This window comes from Jaculus jaculus, chromosome 1 (genome assembly GCF_020740685.1).
Source record: "Jaculus jaculus isolate mJacJac1 chromosome 1, mJacJac1.mat.Y.cur, whole genome shotgun sequence".
Taxonomy (NCBI): domain Eukaryota; kingdom Metazoa; phylum Chordata; class Mammalia; order Rodentia; family Dipodidae; genus Jaculus; species Jaculus jaculus.
In genome coordinates, this window is record NC_059102.1 from 321,090,603 (window position 1) to 321,110,218 (window position 19,616).

The 19,616-nt window shown below is 44.1% G+C and overlaps 2 protein-coding genes across 6 annotated transcripts in view; one reads left to right on the forward strand and one right to left on the reverse strand.

Moving 5' to 3' along the window:
* Nucleotides 1–13,074, reverse strand: part of Akt3 (AKT serine/threonine kinase 3) — a 286,122-nt gene extending 273,048 nt beyond the window's left edge. Inside the window, exons 1-2 of one of the 5 annotated variants that reach the window (XM_045151039.1) lie at nucleotides 12,920–13,074; nucleotides 218–385 (exon numbers count right to left, since the gene is read on the reverse strand). In XM_045151039.1, the coding sequence (XP_045006974.1) occupies nucleotides 218–263 (46 nt within the window). In that variant the 5' untranslated portion in view covers nucleotides 264–385; nucleotides 12,920–13,074. The other 4 variants (XM_045151059.1, XM_045151030.1, XM_045151053.1 and 1 more) reach the window with 4 other exon arrangements.
* LOC123458769 (basic proline-rich protein-like) overlaps nucleotides 10,805–19,616 on the forward strand; it is a 30,272-nt gene continuing 21,460 nt past the window's right edge. Inside the window, exons 1-2 of the mRNA XM_045144073.1 lie at nucleotides 10,805–10,951; nucleotides 11,070–11,991. Coding sequence (XP_045000008.1) covers nucleotides 10,805–10,951; nucleotides 11,070–11,991 — 1,069 coding nt within the window. The remainder of the gene's footprint in view (nucleotides 10,952–11,069; nucleotides 11,992–19,616) is intronic.

The following is a 19,616-nucleotide window of genomic DNA, read 5'->3' on the forward strand; positions in this document are numbered from 1 at the left end:
ATTATTAACATGTATGCACACAACATTATAGAATAGTCACTCTAATATCTTAATTAGATTATAAATGAGCAAAATCAGGAATTACAAGGAAATCCCTAAAAAGTTAAATATTTCTTGCTAGACATAGTATTCCATAAGAAAAAGATCAATTTCTAAGACAACTCTCAGTTTAGCACTCTTACCAACTGTCATGTTTTCAGTTTTGTTGAGCACTTACCCCTCTTCTGAACCCAACCTTCTTTTACAATGGTAACATCGCTCATGATGGCTCCCCTCTGAGCCCCCAACTTGGAGAAGCAGTCCTTTGTGGTGTCAGCTTTAGGGTCTGGATTCTCTGCTGCTGCTGCTGCTGCTGCTGCCCTTCCCACTCTACTGATGACTCAGCCTGGAAGGAAGTATTGAAGAAAGAATTTCTTTTTTTTTTTCCATTCTTGCAACTCACACAGCAATAACAAACAACCAAGTCTTTGTAAATGTCTTCAACTGGCCTGACCTCACATAAAAACCGAGTTCTTCAAGCTGGGAAGCTTATTTCTTAAGTATTTCTATAATGAATGTACTGCTGTGGTCTTGTGACCAATATAAATGATAGTGGGATTTTTAACCTAAGAGATTGTTATATGTCTTAACAAAATCAATGTCTCACACACAATTCAGAAAACGTGTTTGGTGATGTATATTTGAGGTTACAAGGGGAGAGAATGAAAGTTACACAGCCCAACCCCACAATTTCAAACAGTTATATCAAAGAGTCATTTTATATGCTGTACTTCATGTAAAATACAATGTACCAAGAAAGCAACATTTATGCATTCATACTCTCTCTTATCCCAAGAAATATTTTAGGTATAGTACATTAAGTATTTAACATTAAAACATTTATTTTTTAAGTACACAAAGAAGGCAAAACAAAAGAATATGAAAAAAGACAAATATTTAAGATATGTCAAGAACTGTTTTATCTATCATTCTGTGGTAATCTTCACAACCCCCGTTAACTTCATTTCACAGAAGAGGTAAACTGAGGTTCACAGAAAATAAGTAACTAACTAGATTTCAACATAATAACCAATGGAGCTAAGATCTGAACCCATGATACCTGACTCTAGAGCTCCATTCCTCATTTCAAAGCTACACCACTTACATATGAAAGAAAGATAACTAAATATTTTAGCATGAGGTTTTAGGAAAACTGCAAATAAAGACACATGACCAGTCGTAATATTCACGGCATCTGTAATTTGAAGAGGAAGAGGAAAGGAAGAGAAAGTTAGTTGCTCAGAAGTAATTCAAGTGCTTCCTAGAACAAAAATCAGAAATCTATGCTACAGTCTTCATATGAAAGTTACCTTACAGTGACTTTGTCAACAGCATTCTTACATATATAGCAACAAGCTTCACTGACAGGACTATTTTGTATTGTCCCTATTGATCAGAAAAGGAAATGCTAACAAAAAATTCATTGAAGACTGTAAGAGCCACAGGTTGAAAGAGGCATTCCCTCTTAAAAAACATAACTAACTGATGCTCCCACACTGCATAAATCACAACCCCATGCATGGGGAATACCTGCAACCCCACTGACGAGGGTCTCCAGTGGAATGGGGAAAGGGACACAGGAAGAGAGGGTACCCACACAAAATATGTTAATAATAATAATTTTTTAAAAAAAATTTTAAACTCAGTGAAGCTGAATGTGGTGGGCACACACTTTTAATCCCAGCACTAGGGAGGCAGAGGGAGGAGGATTGTGTGAGTTTGAGGCCAGCCTGGGCTACAGAGTGAGTTACAGGTCAGCCTGAGCTAGAATGAAACCCTACCTAGGTGGAGTGTGGGGTGGGGGAGAAAGGGGTTGGAAATCAATGAAAGTATTTCCACAGATGCAAAAACTGATCCATATACACTACAGGAGTCCAGGCCACAGAACTAAATTTTAGGTAATCAAAAAAATAGGTGAGGGCTAGAGAGATGGCTTAGTGGTTAAGCGCTTGCCTGTGAAACCTAAGGACCCCGGTTCGAGGCTTGATTCCCCAGGACCCACGTTAGCCAGATGCACAAGGGGGCGCACACGTCTGGAGTTCTGTTTGCAGTGGCTGCAATCCCTGGCGTGCCCATTCTCCCTCCCTCCCTCCCTCCCTCCCTCCCTCCCTCCCTCCCTCCCTCTCTCTGCCTCTTTCTCTGTCTGTCACTTTCAAATAAATAAACAAACATAAAACAAAAAAAGAAGAAAAAAATAGGTGAATATACTACATAACTGAACTATAAACTAGATTTTCATAAGTAGTGCACAACATGAATTTCAAGGTTGGACTCCCTAGTGAATACTAGACTACAAATCTTTCTCTAAAGTAAATTAAGTGCAAAGCTAGTGCTGAACTAGATTACAAGTCTTTCTACAATGAAATTAGGTATAAAGCCTAATCCAAGCAATCAGCAATCAAGACTAAACAGCCTGACAAAAGACTGTGTGGCTCAACAGAAGACCCCACCATGTGCCACAGGGCACAGGGCACAAGGACAGGGTACACAGGCAGAGCCCTGACTATTCAAAATCATCATCTGCTACAAAGTACAAAGAGCATATTAGAATCTAGGTTTATTTCCCAAAACTGTGACTATATGACAGAATATTCAACTAGAATAAATTTGGAGGAATTAGAAGAAATATTTTTAAAGCAATTAGTTCAAGTTAGTTGAGGAAAATCTTATAAGCCAAGTCTTCTTGAACCCTCTCTACTAACATGAAGAGCACTAAAATAAAGAAATACACACAGCTTAATGCAATTCCTAAACCGAATACTGCCACAGGGAATGGTCACATTATTTAAAATGAAATCCATTTCACATAAAAAGAAAAGGGCGGTGGGGGTAGGGGGAGCTCTTTAGGTACAGAGTTCAAACATTATTTTATTTTGGCAAAATATCCTGAAGATCTACTGGCTATATGTTGTATGTGCCAGACAAATGAAAAGATTAACTCCTCACACTACATTAAAACATTAAGTAAAGGGAGCCAAGTGTGGTGGTGCAAGCCTTTAATCCCAGAACTCAGGATGCAGAGGTAGGGGGGATCGTGGTGCCCTGAGACTACACAGTGAACTCCAGGTCAGCTTGGGCTAAAATGAGACCTTACCTCAAAAAACAAACAAACAAAAAACTTAGGGCCTGGAGAGATGGTTTAGTAGTTAAGGTGTTTGCCTGAGAAGCCAAAGGACCCAGGTTCAAACCCCCAGTACCCACATAAGCCAGATGTACAAGGTGGCACATGTGTCAGGATTTCATTTGCAGTGGCTAAAGGCTCTGGCTCTCTCTCGCGCACACACACGTGTGCGCACACTCTCTCTCTCAAGTAAGTAAATAAATAAATATTTTTTAAAATTAAGTAAATACTGGAAAAGACTGGTGCAAAATGTCTCCAGAAGAGCTGCACCAGAACCCTTCACTTCTGTAGTACTGTAAGAATGGGTCTAGTAAGTTATTTTCTTTTTTTCTGACTATAAAACTATATGAACTGAATAAAAGACAATTTATATCTTATTATTCTTCAGGGTAATAATAAATACTGCTTGCAATTAAAATAATTTGCATTCAAGTATCCTTATAAAGAACATTTAGATAACCAAAGTCTTGGATCCTATTCCTTAAGTAGACATTTTATAATGTGACTCTTTAAACTGGACAGACCTTCATTTTATACACAAAGAAATAGAGGCCAAGACAGACCAAATGACTTGAGTTTACATAGCCACTATATGGCAGAACCAAGACCAAACAACCCACACTTTCCACTGGTACTGCCTCTTCAATACAATAAAAGAAACATATCAATCCAAATCAGTAAATTCTGTTTTATAACAGAACTGTTTGTGAAAACTAATTGTTATATAGGCACATATATTAAGATTGATTTCCTAAAACGTCATAATTACTGGGACAAAATTTTTGATCTTCACCAACACCACCAACCCCAAGCATTAGAGATTTGCATATTATTTGTATAATAAACTGTTACCAATTCTACCCCATAGTCACAACTTTCAGCTTCAAAAATTGCTCCTAGTCTCTTTTGGCTAAAATGGTACCTTCTTTAAGCAAACTTTAATAGATGACCTAAGTACAGAATCATCATTTAGTCAGAATTAAATGCTATTTTTATATATAGAAACAATGTTATTGACTCCAGTGACATAAGCAAACAATGTTCTCTGACAATTTTCCCGAGTGGCAACACTCTTGCACAAGTCATGTATACTCACCCTACTCAGTCTTCCATGTTTACCTATACACTGATCCAAAAGATGAACTGAAACTTTTTCCAGTCTCCTAGAATAAAGCAAATTTCACCTCCTTCTACAGTAACTTCTGTTGTAATCAGTAATAACAAACAAAATCTATTTTAAATCTACTACATTAAATTTTTTACTACTGGGCTGGAGAGATGGCTTAGTGGCTAAGGCACTTGCCTGCAAAGCCTAAGGATAGGGTGAGGGTTAGGGTTCCCCAGGACCTATGTAAGCCAAATGCCCAAGGTGGCACATGCATCTAGAGTTCATTTGCAACAGCTAGAGGCATTCTAGCTCACTCTAGCCCCTGGTGTGTCCATTCCCCTCCCAAGCCCCTTCCCTCCCTTCCTCCCCCTCTCTCTCTCTTTCAAATAAATACAAAATAAAATATTTTTAAAATTTTTATTGCTAATCTAATTTTTACCATTCTTATCAAAAGTTTCATATAAAATTAGTAATAAATTCTATTTAGAATGTATACAAATCAGTTAAAGTAACAGTATCTTCATTTGTAACTCACTACTTCAGAACTTAACAATAGCTGTATTTGAGTATCATTTCATAAGACACAAGACATTTCATGCCTTTAATTCCATTCATACAAACTACTAATGCAATTTGACAATAGTGCCTGTCACTCAGATATTCCACAAATACAGAAAAAGTGAATGAGTGGGTAAGTGCACAAAGATGTAGCTTTGAATAATAAAAAATAAGCTAAACAAAAAGTAATATACTCAACAGAGATGATGGTATTATGACATTTAAAAGAAAAATGAATTTTTTTAAAGTATTTATTTATTTGAGACAGAGACAGAAAGAGAGTGGGGGATGGACATGTCAGGGCCTCTAGCCACTGCAAACAATTCCAGACACACGTGTCACCTTGTACATCTGGCTGATGTGGAAACTGGGAAATCTAGCCAGACATGGCCTTTAATCCCAGCACTCAGAAGGCAGAGGGAGGAGGATCGCCATGAATTTGAGGCCACCCTGAGACTACATAGTGAATTCCAGGTCAGCCTGGGCTAGAATGAGACCCTACCTTGAAAAAACAGAAAAAGAAAAGAAACTGGGAAATCGAAGCTGGGCCCTTGGGCTTCAGAGGCAAGCGCCTTGACCACTAAGCCATTTCTCGAGCCCAAAACTGAGGAAAATAACCATATATATATATATATATATATATATATATATATATATATACACACACACACACACACACACACACACACACACACACGCATTGCATTATATTTACTTAGTCAATAAACCAGTCTACTATGACAGGAACAAAAAATACAAGTCTTTGTTACAAATCTTTTCCAAACCTATAACGCAACTTGTTACCCAAGAGCTCCCACTTATACCACCTTATTCAGCTCTGAAATAATCTGAGTAGCTAACACACACATTATTGTGAACCTTAAAACAGTGACCAGGGCTGGAGGGATGGCTTAGAGGTTAAGGCATTTGCCTCCAAAGCCAAAGAACCCAGGTTTGATTCCCCAGGACCCATATTGGCCAGATGCACAAGGAGGCACAAGCTCTGGAGTTTGTTTGCAGTGGCTGGAAGCCTTGGCATACCCACTCTCCCTCCCTCCCTCCCTCTCCCTCCCTCCCTCCCTCCCTCCCTCTCCCTCCGTCTCTCTCTACCACCCTTTCTCTCTCCCTCTCCCTCTTTCTCTGTCAAATAATAAAATAAGTTTTAAAATATTTTTTTAAAATAGTGACCAACCAATAATGGTGGCATTATGTCCCCACAGTTATAACATGATAGGCAACAAGAGTAACTACCTACAATTCAAGAGAAAATGGGCTGGAGGGATGGCTTAGCGGTTAAAGTGTTTGCCTGCTAAGCCAAAGAACCCAGGTTTGATTCCTCAGGACCCATGTAAGCCAGATGCACAAGGGGGTGCATGCATCTAGAGTTCATTTGCAGTAGCTGGAGGCCCTGGAGCAACCATTTTTATTCATTCATATTCTCCCCCCCCCCCGTCCCTCCCTCCCTCCTTCCCTCTCTCTCTGTCAAATAAATAAATAAAAATAAAATATTTTTTAAAAGCAGAAAGGAAGAAGCTGGGTGTGGTGGTGTACGCCTTTAATCCCAGCACTTGGGAGGCAGAGGTAGGAGGATCACCATGAGTTCAAGACCACCCTGAAACACAGTAAATTCCAGGTCAGCCTGAGCTAGAGTAATACCCTACCTTGAAAAACCAAAAAAAGAAAAAAGAAAAGAAAGAAAAGAAGCCAGGTGTGGTGGCACATGCCTTTAGTCCTAACAGAGGTAGAGGCAGGAGGGTCACTGTGAGTTGGAGTCCACGCTGACACTACATAATCAGCTTGAGCTAGTAGTGTTCTGCCTACCTCAAAAAAAAAAAAAGAGGGAGAGAATATGAGGGAGGAAGGGAAAGAGGGAGGGAGAAGAGAGGAGTGAGAATGGGTATACCAGGGCTTCTTGTCACTGCAAATGAACTCCAGAAGCATGTGCCATAATGTGCATCCAGCATTACTTGGGTACTGGGTAATCAAACCAGGGCCATCAGGCTACTTTGATAAGCAGGTGTCTTCAACCACTGAGCCATCTCTCCAGCCCTCCATCAGTTTCATATGCTTTCTACAAACAAGGCATAAAACTCAAATATGTGTAATTATCATTTCAAATATTTCTGGTTTCTTTCTGTATCAAATTATCTTCTAAAACTCCCAAAAATCAAAATGTTTTAAAGTAAACCAAAAATAAAATAAAGCATAACAAATGAAACTGTAACAGAAAACTAAAAGTAAGGGCAAGGTGTAGCATATGCAAGGCCCTGGTTTCAATCCCCAGTAGGTACTGGCAGAAGAAGGGGGGAAGGGGAAGCAAGGGAAAGAAATAGAAGAAACAAGTTTATACACCATAATAAAGATACAGAGCTTATCAAACACTGACAAGAATCTTCTGGGAAGCAAACATACTGAAATGGAAATGAAGCTCAAGATAATGTGTCCTGCACTTCAAATGATACTCAGGTGGTCTGTCCCTTCTAAAACCTGCCACCATACTAAGAAAACACTTCAGACAGGGTAGTAAGCCACCTAAACTACTATGCATTTTGAATGTTTCTTCTCTGCAGAAGTCCATACAACATTTTATGAAGTTTTCGTAAAGCCCTTTCTATACATATCTTCATGAAGTTTCAGACTATGATAACAAAATAAGTAAATTTAAGTGGCATCTGTAGTTGCAGACAAACTATCATCAATTTTTCAAAATATAAATTCTTTAACACCAACTTTAAAAAGCCAGGTGTGGTGGGTCATACCTTTAATCCCAGCAATCAGGAGGCTGAGATAGGAGGAATGCTGTGAGTTTGAAGGCAGCCCAGGCTACAGAGCTGAGCTCCAGATTAGATTGGACTAAAGTGAAGCCCTGTCTGAAAAAAAAAAAAAAAACAAGTCACATGACTTTAATCCCAGCACTGAAGAGGCATAGAGGTAGGAAGATCCTAGTGAGTTCAAGGCCAGCCTGAGACTACATAGTGAATTCCAGGTCAGCCTGGGTTACAGTGAGATCCTACCTTGAAAAATAATAGTAATAATAATATTGCTGATATACATGCTGAAATCTGGAGCTAAGCAACCGTTACTTAAATATTAACACAAATCTTCCACAAAAATGATATACATTATTAATTCAGATTAATTTTAAAACCAAGTCAAATGATACTGATTTAAACCAATTAAAAATGGTTGTCAGAGCCAGGTGTGGTGCAGTTCACCTTTAATCCCAGCACTGCGAAGGCAGAAGTAGGAGTACTGCTGTGAGTTCTAGGCCATCCTGAGACTACATAGTGAATTCCTGGTCAGCCTGGGCTACAGCGAGACCCTACCTGAGGGGGGTAGGAGGGTATGGGATAGGATGTATATTGGCTGTAGAGATGGCCAAGCAGTTAAGGTGCTTGCCTGCAAAGTCTAGCTACCCTGGCTCGATTCCCAGGTACCCAAATAAAGCCAGATGCACAAAGTGGCTTATGTATCTGGACTTCATTTGCAGTGGCTGGGACTCCTGGCACACCCATTCTTCCTCTGCCCCCCCACCAAATAAATGAATAAAATATTTTTTAAATATTATAAAGATCCAATTAACACATTGTTAAAAGCAATTGTTTTATAATGCCAGGGACAAATATTTTGGACTAACAGATATAGCAAATGAAAGTAGTCATAAAAACAAGTTTAAGCAAAAGCTAAACTTCCACAACAGCAATTTCTGAAACAGATTCCTCTTCTTAAAGAAGTCCAAGCACCTGAAAATTCCAATTTTTAAATCAAAAGCTAGGGTTTAAAAACTTCTAAATCCTTACTTTGCAATCTATGCTAAGTACATTTCCCCATAATTCAATGGACAGACAGTGATTCTAAAAATCGAACTCTAGTCTAAAGAAAGTGATCATCTGGGCTGGAGAGATGGCTTAGTGGTTAAGGTATTTGCCTGCAAAACCAAAGGACCCCAGTTCAATTCTCTAGGACCCACATAAGCCAGATGCACATGCATCTGAAGTACATTTGCAATGGCTGGAGGCCCTGGTGCAACCATTCTCTCCCTCCCCCTCCCTCTCTCCCTCCCTCCCTCCCTTCCTCCCTCTTTCTCTCTATCTCTCAAATAAATAAACAAATAAATAAAGTTTAAAAAAAATAAAGTGATCTTCTGAATGAAGTATAAAAATTTACCCAAACTAGCTCCTAACACACTGCTCACATTAATACTTAAGTGACTGAAATCTTATTGAAAATTCTCACATACACATCTTAAAACTAAGGAACCAGGCATGGTAGCTAACGCCTTTAATGCCAGCACTAGGGAGGCAGAAGTAGGATGATCACCAGGACTTCGAGGCCATCCTGAGACTACATAGTGAATTCCAGGTTAGCCTGGGCTAGAGTGAAAGCCTACCTTGAAAAAAAAAAAAACTTAAAATTAAGAATCAGTATCAAGATTATTAAGCAAAAATTCAATTTAAGTTGGAAAAACAATTCACTAGTCATTACCTGAATTCAGGGGTCAAAATGAAATAATCTCATTTTTTTTGCAATGTTTAGTCTAGATATTAACTTTACAATAGTAATGGCAAGAAAATGTGCTACCAGCAAATATACAGTACAAACATGAATGGAAAACGATACCTACTTCACCTACACTAACCCTAAATTGTCACATTTCATATGACATATACTCTCCCTCACTTTAAAATTCAAAGCTTAAGCCAAAGATACTGAAGGTCTTCAGGTTTTTGTTTTTTCAGCAGATCTTTAAAATATTTCATTTATTTATTTATTTGACAGAAAAAGAGGGAGAGACAGAATGGGCGTGCCAGGGCCTCCAGCCACTGCAAACGAATTCCAGACGTGTGCCCCCTTGTGCATCTGGCTAATGTGATTCCTGGGGAATCAAACTTGGGTCCTTTGGCTTTGCAGGCAAGCGCCTTAACCGCTAAGCCATCCCTCCAGCCCTTAAGTAGTATCTTTAAATAGAATCCAGACTACATATTGACAAAAGAAAACTTCAGTCTTGAAATGTCTCACATATATAATTGTGTATCCTGTCATACATTATGGAAATTCTACAAAAACAAGGACTTTACAAATTAGATACCTTAATGAAAAATATTTTCACACTAGGCGTGGTGGCACATGCCTTTAATCCCAGCACTGGGAGGCAGAGGTAAGAGGACTGTCATGACTTCATGGCTAGTCAGAGATGATACAGTAAATTCTAGTAAATTCTGAACTAGATCAAGACCCTACCTTGAAATTGTGGGCGCGCGCACACACACACATTTAGACCTCCACCTCCTGGAATGTTCAGATCTAACTATACATACTCTGCAAATAATCATCTTCACATCCTAAGTCTTTTTACTATTCTACCTTTGGTTTTTCCCATTTTTCGTAAGTGAATATAGAACCTATTATAATGAATGAGTTTCTGCAAGAAACAAAACACGTGGCTGTCTAGCAATTATAATTCTACTCAAAAATATGACCATGCCTTACCAAATATGGAATACTTGTTTAAACTATGATTTGAGACAATTGGCCATGCATGAACTGTGAAGTCATTATTCTATATCCGTTACTTTCAAGGATGCACCGCATGTGTGAACATTCTATTAGTGGTAGGAACTAAACGGTATAGATACATAGATTTCGTTACTTAATGGTAAATCTTGTCAATTACAGGCTACCAGGTTTTCATCCCGAAAACCCCACACTGGTGAAATGACTTATTTTCATAACATGGTATTTGATGGGAGAAATGAGAGCATCCAAGCTTTGACTTATGGGTAGGCATTTTCCCTGCTTTCCGAAGATAAATTGAAATACCACTACTGGAAAAACCTGGCCCTAAAGAGATTCAGTATCTTTAGCCTAAGAGTAGATTTCTGGGAAATCCCAAACAAGGGGTAACCCCGCCTCGGAGTCAGGGCTATCACAGCCAACCAGCTAGGCTTCAACTTTGTGCTCAGAAGGGCCCCACCATCATGGCTGATGCAGACCGTTGCGGAGGAGGAGGAGGAGGAGGACGACGACGACAAGGAAGAAGCTGGTTTGTTTACTTGCAGCCTGATCCGCCGCCGCCGCCGCCAGCAGCGACAGCATCAGAGGATCAGCCAAAGCCAGCATCTTCCGCACATTTCTATTCTTAGCACACAACTCCCAAGCGGATCAAAACCCCACTACTATTAAAAACACAGACTTGCACGTTACCCACCTCCCACACGTACACCCCCCCCCAAACCCCAGTAGCGCCGTCTTTTCCAGCGCGCCGGCGGCGCGGGGCGGGGCGAGGCTGGAGGGGGGGGGAAGGAGACCCCGGGGACGCCTGTGCATCCTCGCCTTCACCCCGCCACGCGCGCGCAGACAAGCCCGGGCGCCCGCAGACATCCCCTCCCCCCAACCCAAACACCGACTCGGCACTGGGCGCCCACGTTACATAACCTCGTCGCCGCGCCCCCCCGCTCCACGGCCCGGGAGCGCGTCCCCCTGGCCCACGCCACGCGGCCCGCCGGGGAGGGGCCGAGGGGAAGCGGCGCGAGTGGCGCAGACACGGGAAAGCTCCTCCCGGCCCAGCCCAAGACACACCGGAGACCGCTAGGCCGGGAACATCCCCCCCTCCCCGGGACCGCCGGCTCATCGCCGTCCCACCCCAACACCCCCCCCCATGTCTCTCCCCGGAAAGTGAACTGCACGTCGGTGTCATCCCCAACCGGGCATCCCCCGGCCTCCACACCCACACCCAAAGCAAACCTACGGACCACCCGGCCCCCGCCCACGCCCCCCGGCGGCGCGGTGACAACCCAGACGTCTCCCCCCCCCCCCCCCCGCCAACACCCACCCACCCACCGGGCCGCCACCCTCGCCCGAGGGAGGGAGAGGAGCAAGAAGCACCCGGGTCTCCCCCCACCCAGCCACCCACCTACCCAGCCCACGCCCCGGCCCGGAGGGAGCGGAGGCGAGGCGAGGATGGGGCGACAGTGGGGGGCGGTGGCTGTTACCTGCAAAGGCGGCGGCGGCGGCGGCGGCGGCCCCGCAGCTGCTCGGGCGGTGGCGGAGGATGGAGCTGGGGGGGGCGGGGGGAGGAGAGGGGGCGACTCGGGGGTCCCCCCTCCCTCCTCCTCCCCTCCTGTCCTCCCCCCACCCCGCAGAGCCTCGGGCCCCCTGGAACCCGGTGCGGCCGGCGGGAGGGGAAGCGATGGGCTGCAGGGGAGGGAGGGAGGGAGGGAGCCGGGCGGGCGGGCCGCGGAGCTGGAGCGGGCGGCGGCGGCGGCGGCGGGAGGAGGAGGGCGGCGGCGGCGGCGGCGGCGGCGGCGGGGGGGGGGTGGGGAGGTGGAGGAGGACGACGAGGAGGCGGAGACTCTACATGGGAATCGGATATCGGCTACAAATTCAATTCATCACCAGAAAACATCGCGGGCTCGGGCGGGGGCCGGGGGTGCGGTCGCCGGCGGAGCCTCCGGGCCCCGGCGTGGCCCGCCCCGGGGCGAGGTTCCGAGGGGCCTGGTCCTCCGTCCGCGCCGCGCCGCGCCGCCGCCTCCCCGCCCCCTCCCCGGGCCGCCGCCGCCGCCGCCGCCGCCGCCGCCGCCGCGGGGCTTGTTGTTGACTTTGAGGAAAACTCCTGACGTCAGGGGCCGGCTCCTCACGACAGGCGGGGAGCGGCTTCCCCGCGCCCCCGGGCCCGGCGCGTCCGCTCGCCTCAGCCTCCCCCTCTCCCCTGCCCCGCGGCCCGGGTCCTCCTCAGGCTTCCCCGCGCCCCTCAGACCCGCGGCGCCCCGCGCCCCTCTCCTCTCGCGAGAACATCTCCCCCGTCAGCCCGCGCCGGCCGCGGGGCCCGCGCGCCCGCCCGCCCGCCCGCCCGCCGGGAAGTGCTGGGTTTCCCCCGCGCCGCGTGGTCCCTCCCGCGGGGAACCCGAGGCCCTGGCGGCGGCTTCCCCCCTTCTCGCCCGCCCCGCGCACCCACCGCACCCGGACGTCCCCGGGGTGGGCGGGCCCTATGGGAGGGGACTCACCTCCCCCCCCCCCCCGCACACACACACACACACCCCGCTTCTGGGGAAAGAGGGGCTCCCCCACCCCCGCACGAACCCCAGAACTGGTACCTGGCTATCCCTGGAGACGTTTGCGTCCGGTCGGTGAAGCACGCCTGGTAAGAGCCAGTTCACGCGTGGTGGCCAGCTCGCAGTGGCATCTCCGTGCCCTCTTCTTTTAGGGCTGTTTTTCATCGACTTGCTTCAAGTAGTCACTATGAAGATGCCGTTTTCTTTTAAGAATGTACGGCCTGTGAGAATATGTGCAATGGAGACTTTCTAGAAAAGAGCCATATTGCACCGTGCATCACACTCCAGAAAGTCATGAGGACATGTGTTGTCGTTTCTGGAAACACCTGGTCTTTCCGAAGACCCTGTTACTTTCTTCCACTATAAGAGCCTCCGAAGGGCCTACAGCGTCTTTCTGCAGTGGAATTGCCCCTGGAGACCATTTTCTCGTGACGCGCAACTATCTCTGCTTTCCTAGCTCCATTATTTTATACTGTAGCCCCTGGTAGTCCTATAATGTGTTGTGTTTGCACACCTAGCGTTGGAGCTGGCTGGAGCACTTTTGCTCCTTTGGGATGGGAATCACCAGTAGGTGAGATGTAGCTCTTCTGATATTGGCAGTCTCAGGCCCTAGAGTGACACTTAAAAGGCATTTTCAGAGGTTCATAGTTCCAAGCCCAAGAACTGGAGGCTATGACTCCAAGTCTTAGAATCCAGACACTTAGAGTTCTAAGAACTCAGGTTAGAGGCTTCAAGCTCTGGATTTGATTGTCAGTGACCCAGAATCCTGCAGCCAGTAAAATCTTTGACCCTGGGCAGCAACTTAAGAGAGCAGCAGAGGTTGGCAGCAGTCAGTACCAGCTAGCTCTTGGGCACTCCCTCACTTCAAGCCTTCTCCATAGACTTCCATGACAGTCATCTCCTCTACCTCCACTTCTCAGCACTACTGTATCTTTTGCTACGGCTACCGAAGGGTTTCTCTTCCTGTTACCCATGATAAACATCACAGGTAGTCATGGAAAGACCATCTGAGAAGCCCTAATGTTATCCAAAGGGGATGTCTCCTGGCTGACCCTAAAACAGCCTGGTTAAGACAGGAGGCACGCAAATGAAGGACTGAATTTGCAGTCAACATAACACAATTTCACTTCCACCAATCACAGGCCCAACATTGGGAGTAATGGAGGGCCTTGTGAAAAGACCAATGCACAAGTTCCACTTTGTACCAATCACTGGCTTCTTGCTGAATCACTGAGGCAGTGTTCTCACCTCTCCTATTGAGTGAGCTGAGGCCATCCACAGCTCACGGAACCAGGTATGGCTCACACCTGTAATCCCAGCACTCTAGAGACAAAGGCAGAAGGATTTCCAGTTTGTATAATTCAAATTTGTCCGTTCAATTCATTAATTTATTCAGTACTTACTCTCTACTACTTTGTACCACATCTTCTAGGACAAAACAAGCCTTCTATTAGGACAGAGTTGCAGATGGCACCACTATTTTGAGAACACCCTTAATTATTAAATGAGGGCTGGAGAGATGACCTAAGAGGATAAGGCTCTTGCCTGCAAAGCCGAAGAACCCAGGACCCACATAAGCCAGATACACAAGGTGGCACATGCATCTGGAGTTCAATTGCAGCGACTGGAGGCCCTGGCACACCCATTCTCCGTCTCCCTTTCTCCCCTCTCCCCGTGTCCCCCCAACCCAGATAAATTTTTTAAAAGATTTTTTTTTCTTTCTTTTTTTTTTGGTTTTTCCAGGTAGGGTCTCACTCTAACTCAGGCTGACCTGGAATTCACTATGTAGTCTCAGGGTGGCCTCAAACTCATGGCAACCCTCCTACTTCTGCCTCCTGAGTGCTGGGATTAAAGGTGTGCACCACCACACCCAGAATTAAATTAAATTTTAAAAAAAGAATTATAAAATGGGGAGGGGAGGTTGTAACTCATTAGTAGGAAGTTGCTTAGCATGCATAAGGCTCCAAACTCAATCCCTAACACCACAAAAGAAAGTTCACCAAGGCTTGTCTTGCCTGGAGCACTGTCTTCCAAGGCTGTTGTGGGTTGTCTAGAACAGTCATGGTGGCTGGAGAAAGTCCTCTGAAGTAGAAGTCATTGGCTTCCATTGTAATGTCTATGCAATTGGAATATCCAAAGCATCCAGGCTATCATAATGAGTCCCACAGTCTGGCCAGATACCAAAACAGGGATTGCTACACTGATTGCTCATATCCTTACTTCCAACCCCCACCCTCAGGCCACCAGACACAGGGGAAAAGCTAGACAGTTGAAAGGGTCAAATCTCAAGCTGGAGAGATTACTTAGTGGTTAAGGCGTTTGTCTGCAAAGCCAAAAGGAGCCAGGTTCGATTCCCCAGGACCCACATAAGCCAGATGCACAAGGGGGACATGCATCTGGAGTTTGTTTGCAGTTGCTACAGACCCTGGCGTACCCATTCTGTCTGTCTGTCTCTCTCTCTCTGTCTCACTCACTCTCTGCTTAAATAAATAAAAATTTTAAAAAATATTTTAAAAAGTCAGCTTGGTCCCTAACAAATTTTTTTTATTTGAAGAAAAAGTAAACTTTATTTTTGCTTAAACTTTTTTTTTTTTACTTTTAGTTTTTTGAGGTAGGGTCTCTAGCCCAGGCTGACCAGGAATTCACTATGTAGTCTTAGGGTGGCCTCAACTCACTGCAATCCTCCTACTTCTGCATCTGGGAGTGCTGGGATTAAAGGCGTGCTCCACCACACTTTAAAGTGTGCTTACTATAAAGACCTGTCATTAGCACTAACATTAACCTTGTTGACATTATTTAATAGTGCTTATCTGCTGGCAAATTGCCCCTAGGGAGGGTTGGAACCCTCTAACCTGTCTCAAGACCACATCTTTTCTCTTATGAAACACTTGTCTAACATGGACAGGAATAGGCAACTATTTAAAAAAAAAAAAAAAAAAAAGGTGGGGCTGGAGGGATAGCTTAGCAGTTAAGGCTTTCCTGCAAAACCTAAGGACCCAGCTTTAATTCCCCAGATCCCACGCAAAGCCAGATGCACATGGTGGCGGATGCATCTGGAATTCGTTTGCAGCAGCTGAAGACCTAGAATGTCCATTCTCTCTCCCTCCCTCCCTCCCTCTCCCCCCACCCCGTGTGTGTGTGTGTGTGTGTGTGTGTGTGTGTGTGTGTGTGTGTGTCTGTGTCTGTCTCTCTCTGTATCTGCCTCTTTCTCTCTCTCTCAAATAAATAAATAAAATATTTTTTAAAAGAAAAAAAGGTATGGGGGTTGAAGAGATAGATGGGTTAGCGGTTAAGACGTGTGCCTGCAAAGGACCTTGGTTCAATTCCCCAGCACACACGACGTAAGCCAGATGCACAAGGTGGTACATGCATCTGGAGTCCATTAGCAATGGCCCTGATGTGTCCATTCTATCTCTCTCTCTCTCTCTGTGTCTGCCTCTTTCTCTCGCTCTCTCAAATAAATTAATTAATTAAAAAGAAAGAAAAGGTGTGTATGTGTTTTATTTTGTGTTTTTCATTTATAAGCAAAAGTTGCCTTGCCATTTATTCAGTGGTGGAGTACTTGCCTAGTAGAGTGTGAAGCCCAGTCACAGCTTTAAAAAAAAAAAAAAACACAAATAAATAATAACAATCCAAAAGTCACTCCTTCACCTGCCAGTGCTTTGCTTCAGATTTCCCAAAGGCAATGAACTGATTAGCAAACATAGAGGAAGTTCTAATTCTTTTTTTTTGTTTTTTGGGGGTTTTTTGTTTTTCAAGGTAGGGTCTCACTCTCACCCTAGCCCAGGCTGACCTGGAATTCACTGTGTAGTCTCAGGGTGGCCTCAAACTCATGGCGATCCTTCTACCTCTGCCTCCTGAGTGCTGAGATTAAAGGCATGTTCCACCATACCCGGCTTGAAGTTCTATTCAGTGCTGGCGAGATGGCTTAGCAGTTAAGTGCTTGCCTGTGAGACCTAAGGACCCCAGTTCGAGGGTAGATTCCCCAGGACCCATGGTTACCCAGATGCAAATGGGGACGCACACGTCTGGAGTTTATTTGCAGTGGCTAGAGGCCCTGGCTCCCCCATTCTCTCTCTCTCTCTCTTTCTGTCGCTCTCAAATAAACAAATAAAAATGAACAAAAAATTTTTTAATGCATTTGCTTATCAAACAGTAGATATTGGCAAAATAATGGGATTGCAGTTTTCTTGGTGTAAAACATAAAAAGCAAGTCAGGTTTTTATTGTATATATAATAGCCCCAACCAAACTTTTTTGTTTTGTTTTATTTTTCAAAGTAGAATCTTGCTCTAGCCCAGGCTAACATGGAATTAATATGTAGCCTGCAGCTGGCCTCAAACTCATGGTGATCCTCCTACCTCTGCCTCCCAAGTGCTGAAATTAAAGTTGTATATCACAACACCCAGCCCAACTTTCACTGACTTCCAATTTTAACATCAATATATTGAAAAGAACTAAACTTGTCTTATCAACTAAACTGCCTCAAAATACTTCTAGTCCCATCAAATTGAATCAAATCTTAGATGGATTAGATGCTAAAATTAAGTATTGTATAAATTAGAATAGATTGTATAATGCTGACCTGAATTTGAAACATTCAACCTTTTATTTCTCCCTTTGTACTTTGTAGTTTCCTAAACTTGTTTCTTATTGCATAATAACTCATTAGAACTATATATATATATATATATATATATATATATATATATAATAAAATAATGTATATATATATATATTTTTTTTTTTTTTCAAGGTAGGGTCTCACTCTAGTCCAGGATAACCTGGAATTCACTATGGAGTCTCAGGGTGGCCTCGAACTCACAGTCGTCCTCCTACCTCTGCCTCCCGAGTGCTGGGATTAAAGGTGTGTGCCGCCACGCCTGACTTTAGAACTATATTTAAATAACGCTGTTTTCTCATAAACAACCATTATGAATTTGACAGAATCTTCCAGCTGTGGCATGATGGTGCTCCACACAGACAGCATGCTGCATTTCCCTTATTGTCACCATATTCCAGCAATATGGGGCACAGCAACATGCTCAATCATGGGACTGTCCATCCTAATTTTAGAGGAAAAGGCCCTGGTTCTTTGTCAAGCCAGATAATCTTAAGTAGTGGTTATTTATGAATTGTAAGAAAAAAATGTTCACTTCTCTTTACTACTGAAGAATAAACTCAATACTGAGAGTTCTGTCTTTAGAATTTCCACCATTTCCTGGGAGAAACTTCAACTAGAGAGCACTTGGAATTTATGACCCAAGTTTCTTCCACGTTAGAGCTCTGATATGTCCAACATATAATCACAACATCAAGCTCACAAAAGGAGGTAAAATATGGAAAAATGACTCAGGGAAAGTCGTATGCACATCTCTTCCACCACCCATTTTCTACCACTAGTAAGAAATCTCCAGAGCTAACTATAAGGCAGATGAAATGAGGGTGGCTCAGGAGAGAAAAAAAAAAAAAAAGCCATTGTCTGCCATAGATGTAACTAGTGAGTCCTAGGTGATTAGCAGAAATTTCCAAATGCCTTAGAGGCTGTGATGGTTAGTAATGATTGTCAACTTTGGCTCTGAAAGTTCATTGCATGAAGCTATGAACTTGAAACCCAAGTCGCAATAGAGACCCCAAGATGTTGAAGAGGTCTGGACCATGGGATGGACCAAAGAACACTGCACTTACAGAATGAAGCCAGACAAGGCAAAGGCTAAGTGTGCTTCAGGCGGTAGGGCTAACAAAGCCCTTTGGAATGCACAGGATTCCACTGCAAGCTTGGATACCTGGTATGAAGCTGCAGGCTTTAGTGTTTGCCCTGCTGGATTTTAGTCTTGCTTTGATCTAGTCCTTCCTTGCTGTTTTCCCATTTCTCTTCATTTGAGGGGAAATGTTTACCCTGCCATTATATATTGGAAGTACATAACTGTTTGGATTTTGTAGAGACCCACAAAAAGATTACCCAAGGGCTGGAGGGATGGCTCAGTGGTTCAAGTGTTATCCTGCAAAGCCAAAGGACCCAGGATCAATTCCCCAGGACCCACATAAGCCAGATGCACAAGGTGACGCATGCATCTGGAGTTTGGTTGCAGTGGCTGGAGGCCCTGGCCTGCCCATTTTCTCTCTCCCTCCCTCCCCTCTGTCTCTAATAAATGAATAAAAATAAATACAATTTATAAAAAAGATTGCCCAAGTTTCAGAAGAGGTTCTACACTTACATTTTTAAAAAATATATACTTTTTATTTGCAAGCAGTGGAGGGAGGAAAAAGGGAGGGAGGCCACACTAGGGCCTCTTGCCACTGCAAACAAACTTCAGATGCATGTCTTATTTTGTGCATCTGGTTTATGTGGGTACTGGGGAATTGAACTCAGGCCATCAGTCTTTGCAAGTAAGCACCTTAAGTGCTGAGCCACTTCTCCAGCTCCTGAACTTATACTTTTTTTTTTATGGGGACATCTATTTTATTTTTATGCTTTTTATTGACAAATTCCATAATTGTAAAAAATATTCCATGGTAATTCCTTCCTTTCCCCCACTTTCCCTTTGGAAACTCCACTCTCCATCATATCCTCTCCCCCTCTCAATCAGTCTCTCTTTTATTTTGATGTCATCACCTTTTCCTCCTATTATGATGGACTTGTGTAGGTAGTGTCAGGCACTGTAAGGTCATGGATATCCAGGCCATATTGTGTCTGGACGAGCACGTTGTAAGGAGTAATACCCTTCCTTTGGCTCTTA